The sequence below is a fragment of the Rhinopithecus bieti genome, unplaced genomic scaffold (assembly GCF_001698545.2).
Source record: "Rhinopithecus bieti isolate Rb0 unplaced genomic scaffold, ASM169854v2 scaffold_81031, whole genome shotgun sequence".
Taxonomy (NCBI): Eukaryota; Metazoa; Chordata; class Mammalia; order Primates; family Cercopithecidae; genus Rhinopithecus; species Rhinopithecus bieti.
Window position 1 is genome coordinate 467,206 of NW_016830217.1, and position 10,801 is coordinate 478,006.

At 58.9% G+C, this 10,801-nt stretch overlaps 1 protein-coding gene across 6 annotated transcripts; it reads left to right on the forward strand.

The window, feature by feature from the left end:
* The first annotated feature begins 2,456 nt into the window (after window positions 1-2,456).
* Window positions 2,457-7,750, forward strand: HSPB7 (heat shock protein family B (small) member 7). 6 transcript variants are annotated; one of them, XM_017865297.1, is made up of 3 exons: window positions 2,457-3,977; window positions 4,521-4,669; window positions 5,957-7,750. In XM_017865297.1, the coding sequence occupies exons 1-3, from the start codon at window positions 3,779-3,781 to the stop codon at window positions 6,134-6,136; spliced, it is 528 nt and encodes a 175-aa protein (XP_017720786.1). In that variant the 5' UTR covers window positions 2,457-3,778; the 3' UTR covers window positions 6,137-7,750. The 6 variants fall into 6 exon arrangements, with proteins under 6 accessions (XP_017720786.1, XP_017720789.1, XP_017720787.1 ...); XM_017865300.1 differs by having other exon boundaries at window positions 4,521-4,654; XM_017865298.1 differs by having other exon boundaries at window positions 4,524-4,669.
* The last annotated feature ends 3,051 nt before the right edge of the window (window positions 7,751-10,801 follow it).

Consider the following 10,801-nt stretch of genomic DNA (forward strand, 5'->3'; position numbering starts at 1 on the left):
GGGGCTGGGGAGAGGGAGCTCACACACACAGCAGGACAGCGAGGGGCCATCTGCCAGGGCTGAGGCTCAGGGCTCAGGAGTCTCAGAACTGGACATGGAAGGTTTGGAAAAGCACAGAGGGAGAGGGGAGGAGGCTGGGCAGGGAAGGAGAAGGCAGGCCGGCAAAGGTGAGTGGGGTCAGCATGACCACAGCCTCCTGTGTGCCAGGTAGAGAGTCAGCCTTCCCCAGATTAATTACCCTGAGTGCCCACGGAAATCCCACGAGGCAGGCAGTGTGATCCCGTTGTAGAGAAATGGCGTCTCAGGGAGGCGAGGCTGCCTGTGCAAGATCACAGAGGCCGAGGCAGAACCGGGATTCCCAGCCCAGGTTTGCCTGGCTCCAAAGCCTGCAGGCTGTGCCACACGGTCCTGTCCTGATGATCCATCTTGTCCAGGGCTGGCGAGGAGGCCGACACCTGGGGCAAGGCAGTGAATTGGGGTCAGGAACTTGGACTTGATCCTTGTGTCCAGACCCTCCAGGCTCAGGAAATGCCTCTCAAAGCACACGTCCAAGAGCCAGCGGCTCTGTCTGGGGACTTCTGGGTAATTCCACAGAGTTTGTCCCACTCCAACAGAGGATGGGAGCACAAGTGTGAGGGGACATGGCGAGGAACAAGCACATGCTACGTGTCAGGAGCTTCCGATCTGCAACTCAAATCTTTCTTCCCGCACCCTGTGAATGGGGAGAGCATCGCCATTTTGTAGATGATCAGAGAGTTGAGTCACTCATCCCAGGTCACACAGCAGAGGCTGAACCCAGCCCTCCACTGTGCAACTCTTTCCCTGCCCGAATCTCCTCCAGCTCCTAGGCTGAACCAGGGCAATGGTTTGGGCACAGAACAGAAGAGTTGAGTCTGATGCCACTTTGGGCAAGAGGCTGGCGACAATTGCCTCCACTCCCACCAGAGAAAGCCACTCTCTGAAGCTTATGATGGCCCTTGAATGATTGTTAAAATCTGGGACCATGGGCTACCTACTCTCTGCCCCTAGATGCCAGGCAAGTCAAATCAAAATTGAAGATGTGTGTTGTGGGAGGTGGGATGGGAGTTGCTGCTCTGTACGGACTCGAGCCCGCCTTCACCTTGGCCACCCCAACCTGTTGACTCTGCACAGCACCAGAACTGGCTGCCCTGTCGACATCCCGATCCCCAGTGTCTGGTCTGGGGCAGCTGCTGGCTACAGTCCCACAGCCGGCACTGCGTATCCACATCTGACCTCACCCCCAGCCCTGTGAGCACCAGGAGGCCGAGAAGAGGGCAGCCAGGGGGCGCAGCAGGATGACAGGTTTGAAGCCAGCACAGCTCTGCTGACCCTAACTCCTTCATCAACTAGAGCCTCAGTGTCCTCTTCCGCCTGATGAGGTGAGCCTGGAAACAGGGGCCTGTCTCTGCCTTATTCATCTCTGAGCCCTTCGAAGCCTAGAACAGTTCCCAGCACCTATTTATAGCACGGTTTCAATGAATATCTGCTGAGTGATGAGGGCTTCATCACTGGCCTACGAGCTGGCTGTGTGGGGAGCTGATGGGAAGAGATGTGAAGTCCCTTCTCCAGATCCCAAATCAAAATCCTCAGGTCCAAAGAAAGGTCCGTGTTTGTGAAAAGCCCCCCTGGGTGACTGGGATTCAAATGACTACATCATCTTTGTCGCTTCCTCTGTCCCTGTGATCTGAAGGTAGAGGCAGGGGAATGGCCTTGATGACCTTTCGAGGTCCCTCTGGGCCAGTGAAGCCAGAGGACCAAGTATTTGTGTGGGTGATGCCTCGGGAAGTGGGGAAAAGGGGAGGAGGGATGGTGGGCGGGGTGGGTAACGGGATCTGACATCCAGGGGCAGTGACTCAGGCCCTCAGCACCATGACAGTGTGTCTGCATTTAGCCACCGGCTCCTGTTTCCCTGGCGAGCAGCAGGCTCTGGGCCCCCCACCCTGCCCCACCCTCTCTCCATCTCACCTCAGTGCTGGTGGCTTCCCAGTGGCCCTAGAAACCCCTCAGCCAGGCTGGGTGTCACAGGCCCCGACACGGGCAGGAAACTCTGCCAGGGGTGACAGGCCCTGTTGCTCCAGCAACCAGCCTGGCCCACCACTGTGCCCTGTGCCCTGCTCTGCTTCCACTCCACATACCACTAGCACCGCTAAGACCCCTGTAGAAGGAGCCCTCCAGGACGAAGCTCCAGACTGGGTTGTAGGGGGCTCTGATAAAACAAGAAACTGCCCATCTTCAGGAACCTTCAATCTAATAGGAAGACAGGTGAACCCTTGCCCCCGTGGGAACTGCCAGTTGGATAGGGAAGAAGAGACACAGCAGAGAGTCACAGCACACAGGAAGAGCATGTCACACTGCCAGGTGCTGTGGGAGGACTAAGACAGTCAGTGCTGGGGGCATCTGGACTGGGTGTGGGCCCATGTGAGCAGGAGCAGTCAGAGAGGCCTCCCTCTGGGAGGAGGCATTGGAGCTGATCTGGGGTGGTAGGGCCGGATTGGAGAGGACAGCAGAGGCCCTGAACTGCAACCTGGGCAGAGCAGAGGGCCTGGCTGCCTCTCAGAATGGCCTCCACCCTGGCCCAGTGCAAGGTCAGTCCTGGCTTTGCTGAGCAAGCAGGTGGGTAGGGAGGGGCTTCTCTGGCTCTTCTGGGCCAGCCTGTCTCCATAGGCATATGTTCAAACCACCTCAGCCTCTGAAGGGCTTTGGGTCCAACACACCTGGGTTCGAATCCCAGCTCTGCCACTTATGCAAGTGCGAGCTCTGCCCTTTCCAAGAGGCTTCACTTCCCCCTGCATAACATGGGAAGAGCGCCTCCACCCTCCCAGCTGTGCGGGGATCAAACGGGGCCACACTTAGACAGCTTGCAGCCAGGAGCCTGTGCCCGGAAGGCACTCCAGAAGTCAGGGCTAGAATAATTGTCTTCCGGAATTCTCTTTTACCTCTGAATGAAATCCCACCTAAGGCAGTCGCAGGCATCACCTCTGACACAGGGTGGAGCAGACAGTTGTCAGAAACATAACCTTCTAGACCTTTAAGGAGAAAGCTGCCGGCTTTGTCCTCTTGGGGCCTCTACATGTTCTGAGAGTCAGAGGGGGTGCAGGTACAGAATCCAGGTCCCCGTGGGGGCTGGCAGGGGACAGCTGCACATTCTCCACCCCCTGGCAGGGCTCAACCTTTCCTTAGAGATGGGCTGTGAAAGTTGTCTGCCTTGAGGTAAGGAACTCCTGACGTCACACAGCAGTGGTGCTTCCGCCTACCCCGTCCCCAAAGAGCCTGCACACTGATGGGGGAGGCACAGCCATGGAGGAGAACCAGAGTCTCGTGGGGAGGCACAGTCCTCAGGAGCCCCCAGGCTGATAGGGGAAACAAAACACACAAGAAACCCCAAACTTTCAAGGTTCTGGGGCAGGCACCGGGGTCCAGGTGGCAAGGAGACAAGATCCAGCCCTGTGCAATGGTGAGGAGGCCCCTGTGGCTGCTGTGGTCGGCCTGGAATGTCAGGCTGTGAGCTCAGCCCTCTCGGCCTGCGTGTGTCGGGCTGTCAGCAGGGCCGGCGCACGGGAGAAGATTTCCAGCCCCCTCTGGGCCATGGAGAGGCCTAAATTTAGCTAGTAGACAAGGGGCTGGCCCCAAGCCCAGGGACAGTCGGCCTTATAAAGCGGCCGCAGTCGGGGCTCGGCACGCTCCCCCAGAGGCCTGTGCCCACACCCTCTCCTGTCCAGCCCTTGCCCGCCTGGGCAGGGCCCGGCGCCGCCCGTGGATGAGCCACAGGACCTCTTCCACCTTCCGAGCGGAGAGAAGTTTCCATTCCTCCTCCTCTTCCTCGTCCTCTTCCACCTCTTCCTCGGCCTCCCGTGCCCTCCCGGCCCAGGACCCACCCATGGAGAAGGCCCTGAGCATGTTTTCCGATGACTTTGGCAGCTTCATGCGGCCCCACTCGGAGCCCCTGGCCTTCCCAGGCAAGTGATCCGGGCCCTGAGGGGAGGGGAGGCGCACAGGGAGGGGACATCTGCTCCAGGGCGCCACTGAACAGGCTGTGGCTGCCGGTCGGCCTGGAACAGGTGCTGCACAGCCTGCAGCCATGTGTGGCCACCAAGACAGATGTGGCCACAGGGACAGATGTGGCCATGAAAACAGGTGGGCCTCTAAGGAACAGTCGTGGCCCCGGGGGTTGGACATGGTTCCATGGCCACCCATGCTCTGGAACTGCAGCCAATCCCAGCTGGAGCCCTGGAGGGCTGGACGGGGTGAGGGGTGGGAGGCAGCCCCCAGGCTCCAGTCCTGGGGTGGGGTTGTTACAGATCTAGCCTCATATACACACACACTGTGTTGGGTGAGGCCCCACCCCCACCCCAGAAAAGGTGGGCTGTAGGAATGAGGAGGAGCTTAGGGAAAAACAGCTCGGGGGGAGGTAGGGCCTGGGGGAGCCGCCCCTTGCCCCAAGAAAAGGAGCTGGAACCCCCGGATCTGCATGCAAGGCCTGCTCCATGCCTCACTCACAGCAGCCCACCCCACAGCCCGCCCCGGGGCGCCAGGCAACATCAAGACCCTTGGAGACGCCTATGAGTTTGCAGTGGATGTGAGGGACTTCTCGCCTGAAGACATCATTGTCACCACCTCCAACAACCACATCGAGGTGCGAGCTGAGAAGGTGAGCCCCCCCCACCCACCGCTGCCCAAATTCGCTCCTGGCTCCAATGCCTCCTACTGCCCCTTCTCATCCTCGGACCCCAGACCCTGGCCAGTGTCCCTTCCCCACCCAAACACCCCCAGGGCTAATTGAAGGGCTTGTCCCTGCAGCCCATGGCCATGGGGCCCCTCACTGCCTCTCTTTGCACCAGGGTTCCCAGATCCTTTCTTCCAGGGTCCTGGGCAGCTGAGGGAGCCTCCGGGGAATGGGAGAGGGATGGAGGGATGTGGGCAGAGGGAGCCTGAGGTGGGGGGGGCTTGAGGGTGGGAGATGATGGGTGTGAGATGGTGATGGCAGAGTGAGGACAGCTCCTCTGTAGAGGGTGGATGCGGGTAGGTGGGGAACTCACCTGGTCTGTGGGGGAGGGGTTTCTCCATGTGACACACCTCAAGCCCTCTTCCTCCCACAGCCAGAGATCCATCCCCCATCTTGGGACTCCTAAATTAGGCCCAAGGCTGGGCAGGAGCGCTGCAGTTTAGGGTCACACACACTCCAAACCACACACACCGTCTGCCCACAGGTCTCAGGGTCACTGGGTCTCTAGGGTGTCTGAGTCCAAACTTGGATGAGGCACTGGGGCCTCCACCCTGGGGAGGGCATGACCAGACCTGAAGAGGGGCGTTGCCCAGGAACAGCCACGGCTGCCAGGAGAGAGGAGAGGACCTGCCCCAGGCTCCCCCTAAGCCCCCAAGGGCTGGCTTCCTCCCCTCCACATTTAAGGGTGGACTCCTGGGCGTCCCTGTCAGGGATGCCATGGACTGGGGGCACCAGGACCCGCGGGCAGCATGTGCCAGCCCTGCCACCCCCAACAGTGACTCAGCCGCCCCAAACTCCCCTGGACACTATGTGCTGGCTGAGTTGCGGGGGAGGGGCCAGCACTCAGCCCTGGTGGGCAGATGCCCAATGTGTCTGGGGATCCAGGAAGGCACGGCTCTCCTCTGTCATCTCTGCGTTCCCCACGAGCCCCAGATGCTGAGCCACTGCCATGGAGCCGCCTCTCTCTCCAAGCCTCACCTCTTCCCCATGCCCCTTGCCTGTCCCTTAGAGCTACTGGAGCTCCGCGGAGCACCTCTGCGATGTCCCTGCAGAGCCCTCGGCCTGTGGCCATCACCACCCTGGGCAGCCCCTCCGCACCTGAGGGCAGAGCCCCTCGGCATGTGGGGCCTGGCTGCGGTTAGAATAGGGAGAAGAGGGCTGTAGCAGGACAGGGATTAGCGCAGCCTGCCTGACGGGTCACTCCTTCCCCAGCTGGCGGCTGATGGCACTGTCATGAACACCTTCGCTCACAAGTGCCAGCTGCCGGAGGACGTGGACCCGACGTCAGTGACCTCAGCTCTGCGGGAGGACGGCAGCCTCACCATCCGGGCACGGCGTCACCCGCATACAGAACACGTCCAGCAGACCTTCCGGACAGAGATCAAAATCTGAGGGCCTCTCCCTTCCCTTTCCCTGTCCCCCTGCCCCACGCCTGCCAGCAAAGCCTTCCTAACCCCATTACAACAGCCCCAGGACATCTCAGCCCAGGTTCCAGCCCGGATGCTCCCCAGACCCCAGGTGGACCATCCTCCCAAACTAGGGCCCTCTACTCTACCCAGAGCAGGCCAGGGACTCCCTGGCCTGCCCAGATTTCAGATATGGCCTCCCCCACTTAATCCAGAGTACAGGGGCTGGGATTGGGGAAGGAAGATCTAAAGAACCCGTGGTGGGTAAGGGGAATGGGACCAGCAGGACACCTGGGCAAGCTCTGCAGGACAGACAGACAGAAAAACCCTCTGATCTATGAAGTCTCTGCAGGGCAAGGGGACCAGGGACCTGGAACTCCCTTGGCCAAGGGAAGTGGGAGAGACAGAGGGAAGGTCACAGGCAGGGGTGCCTATCTAAGTGGAACTAACGCCCGAGGGCTTAGCAAGGCCAAGAGGAGACAGTCGTGCTGGTAAACTTCCCCTCTGCCAGCCTCCAAGCCCCACACCAGCGAGCAGGCTGCCTGCCCACCCTGTGCCCCCAGCCAGCTGGCTGTGCCAGGGCAGAGCCACGCCACATCTGTATATAGATGGGGTTTTTCCAATACAGCTGGTTCGTGATAAACTGCATGAAAGTCCTGCCGTCCCATGCGTGCTGGGGCCTCCAGGCAAGGCCACGTGGGGTTGGGGGCGGGGCTGGTCCTTCTCCCTCCCACAGGCCTGTGTTCCTGCAGCTGCTCCCATGCAGACAGGGTGTCAACAGCTGCTCTCAATTCCCCATCTCTGGGCACTGAGGAGTATTTCCCCTCATTCTACCTAACAGAGATGAAAGCCAGGGCATGGATGGAGTTTTGGGTCCTCAAGGTTGGACCCCAGCTTCTTGCCACTTTCCCCTCCAATTAGTCGCCTCCCCATCCATCCCCCTCTTTAATCTATGAATCTATAGCCTCGGTGTGTGTAACACACACACACACAAACCTATCGTCCTTCGAATACTCAGCATTACCATTGGTTGAGGCCAAATTCAGAGCTTTCTCAAATCAGATTTACAATCTCCATTTTCATCAATGGGGAAACAACGCTGAGCCACTGAGTGCCCGACTTCGTCGCTGAAGGTTAGATCTGAACCCAGGGTGTCAACAGCTGCTCTCAATTCCCCATCTCTGGGCACTGAGGAGTATTTCCCCTCATTCTACCTCTCTAGGGCTATGCACCCCTCCCCACATCTTCCAGCTGGGGGATGGGGGGAGTCATAGGAAAAGCCCCCATCTCCCATCTGGTATAGGGATATTCCATCAGCCTTAACCCTGGGGAATGCCTGCTGCCCCCGGTGACTCTTGGCTTCATCTCCCACATACAGAAGCAGGGTGGAGGGGAGGGGTGAGGAGTGGGTCTCAGTTAGCAGCAGTCCCCAGGGCAAGTGGCAAGCCAGCCTCCTCCCTCCATGCCTCTCTGATCAGTGTGCCTTAGGGTGGCCTCTCACTCCCACCACTCTGGGCCCCTTGGGGGAGGACTGGGGAGGGGTCTGTGGGAGAGCCCTGACGCTGGAACCTGTATACACAATAAAGGACAGTCTCACAGACTTCTGGAGGCCGCCTGCCTGGAGTTCTCTAACTTAGGACAGGGCTGGAAACCCCGAGAGAGAAACAGACACACCTTCTTTGAGATTTGGGGGTGGGGGTTGTAGCTCAAGTTAAAGCTGAAGACCTCACAAAATATGGGTGTTCCTCGGCCTCTTCCATGAACTCCCCAGACACCCCTGGGCAGGAACCCCAGGATTGTTTCTGGAAAACCCTTGCAACAGCCTCTCTTCCAACTGCCTGCCCTTCCCTTTTCATTATTTCTTTCCTTCCAGAGATATTTACTGTCCTGCTATGTGGCGGGCACTGTGCCGAGCACTGTCTCGTCCCAGGCGCAGGGACGCAAAGGTGGGCAGGCGAATCTTGAAGCCCTTCCTGTACCTAATGGGGATTCTGCGGCCCAGAGAGGCTGAGTGACTGGCCCAGGGTCACAGCCCCAGAGGCAAAGCCAGCTGGAACTTGGTGGGGGATGTCCTGGCTGGTTCAGGGAGCCTGGGGAGGGGAGCACTCCAGAGGGGTCCCCCACCCCTCACATCCCCAGGCGTGCTCGCCAGCGCAGCTCCACCGGCTGCGGTCAGGAGGAGGGGAGGGGATCAGAGGGGGCGCGGTATTTCCAGTCTCCATGACTCACTGATTCCACTGAGCTATTTGCAGCCCCGACACTCATTGGCGCGATGTTGGGGGAGGAGCCAGCCTGGTTCCCCCTCCCGCGCCCCCCACCTGGGGTCAGGCTCACCTTGGCGTATCGATCCCAGAGAGCCCTCCCTTGGCCAGCCCGTGCTGGGAAAGGAGGCAGCTTCCCAAGTGGTCAATGGGGCCGAAACCCCCGCCAGCCCCCAGCAGCCTCCCCCCCCACCCCGAGACAGCAGTTTGCGAGGATGAGGACAGCTCAGGGGACCAAGCAGCCGCTGGGCCGCTGGGGCACGTCGGGTCTGAAGGAGCCCTTGGCCGCCAGCCCGACCAAGGTGACCCTGCGGCAGGGGAGGGCGGGTCGGCCGCCGGGCTTTCGCCGGCTCCGCCCCCTGGGCGCCCAGACTGGCAGCCGCGCTTTGTCTCCCAGCGCCCCCAACCTCCTTCCAGGCTAAATATAGGCCTGGCTGCAGGCGCTGCGCCCCGCCCCCACCCGGAAGAGTAATTATAGCCGCCCCATTCATTGAGCAACTAGTGTGTGCCAGGCGCGCTGCTGATTCCCACAAGAGTCCTGCAAAGCAGGTTACTATGATTAACGGTGTGCCGAGGACACGGACGATCAGCGAGGTCAGGCAACTGGCCCAAGGTCACCCAGCCTGGAGGTGGCACGGTTGGGATGTGAATCCTTGCTATGGCTCTGGAAAGCCCTCTGCTGGGTCAACCTGGATCAGTCGCCACCACCAATGGGCCGAGACAGCTCCCCTCCTCCTACCCTGGCAGCCCCCACATGGAAAGGTGATTCTTGCATCTTGTAGCTTTGGGGGTGAGCCCGGGCAGGAGGTAGGGGAAATTGAAAAGACGCAGCTCTCTGGGGCTGGAGACCTGTGAGAAAGTCCAGGTCAGGTAATACCAGAGACTGGGACGGGCAGAGAGGACCTAGAAGGTTTCCTCACTCTGAAGGCCTAGCCCAGGCCAAAGGCCTCCTCCTCCAGGAAGCCCTCGAAAGCCAGAGCACAAAGAGCCCAGGCAGATGTTCAAAGCCCCTTCCTAACTGAGTTTGAGTTGTCTTCAAACTCAGATGGAAGTAGCACATGCTCAGGAAGCTGAGGTGAGAGGATTGCTTGAGCCCAAGGTTTAGAGACCAGCCTGGGCAACATGACAAGAGCCCGTCTCTACACAAAATATGAAAATTAGCTGGTATGGTGACATGCACCTGTGGCCCCAGCTACTCGGGAGGCTTAAGTGGGAGGATCGCTGGAGCCCAGGAGATGGAGGCTTCAGCGAGCCGTGATCACACCACTGCACTCCATCTTGGGTGACACAGTGAGACCCCGACTCAAATAAAATAAAATAAAAAATGGCCAGGTGCGGTGGCTCACTCCTGCATTCCCAGCACTTTGGGAGGAGGGTGCTGAGGAGGGTGGATTGCCTGAGCTAGTACTCGATAAATACAAAGCCTCCCGGTACCCGCGCCTGTGCGGACCGAGCCTCCCCGACGAGCGCCACCCCCTGTGCTGCGGCACCCGGTCCCATCGACCGCCCAAGGGCTGAGAAGTGCGGGCCCACGGCGCGCGCCTGGCAGGCAGCTCCGCCTTCAGTCCCGGTGCGGGATCCACTGGGTGATGCCAGGTGGGCTCCTGAGGCTAGCAGGGACTGGGAGAACCTTTATGTCTAGCTAAGGGATTGTAAATACACCAATCAGTACTCTGTATCTAGCTCAAAGTTTGTAAATACACCAATCAGTACTCTGTGTGTAGCTCAAGGTTTGTAAATGCACCAATCAGTGCTCTGTATCTAGCTAATCTAGTGGGGACTTGGTGAACTTTTCTGTCTAGCACTCTGTGTCTAGCTGCAGGATTGTAAACGCACCAATCAGCACTCTGTGTCTAGCTCAGGGATTGTAAACCCACCAATCAGCACTCTGTCAAAACGGACCAATCAGCTCTCTGTAAAATTGACCAATCAGCTCTCTGTAAAATGGACCAATCAGCAGGATGTGGGTGGGGTCAGATAAGGGAATAAATGCAGGCTGCGGGAGCCAGCAGTGGCGACCTGATTAGGTCTCCTTCCGCATTGTGGCAGCTTTGTTCTTTCATTGTTTATAGTTAGTCTTGTTGTTACTCACTGTTTGGGTCCATGCTGCCTTTAAGGGCTGTAACACTCACAGCGAAGGTCTGCAGCTTCACTCCTGAAATCAGCAAGACCTCTTGAACCCACCAGAAGGAAGAAACTGCGGACATACGTGAACATCTGAAGGAACAAACTCCGGACACACCATCTTTAAGAACTGTAACACCGTGAGGGTCCGCAGCTTCATTCTTGAAGTCAGCAAGACCAAGAACCCACGAATTCCAGACACACCACTATACTCCAACCTGGGCGATAAGAGTGAGAACCTGTCTCAAAAAAAAAAAAAAAAAAAA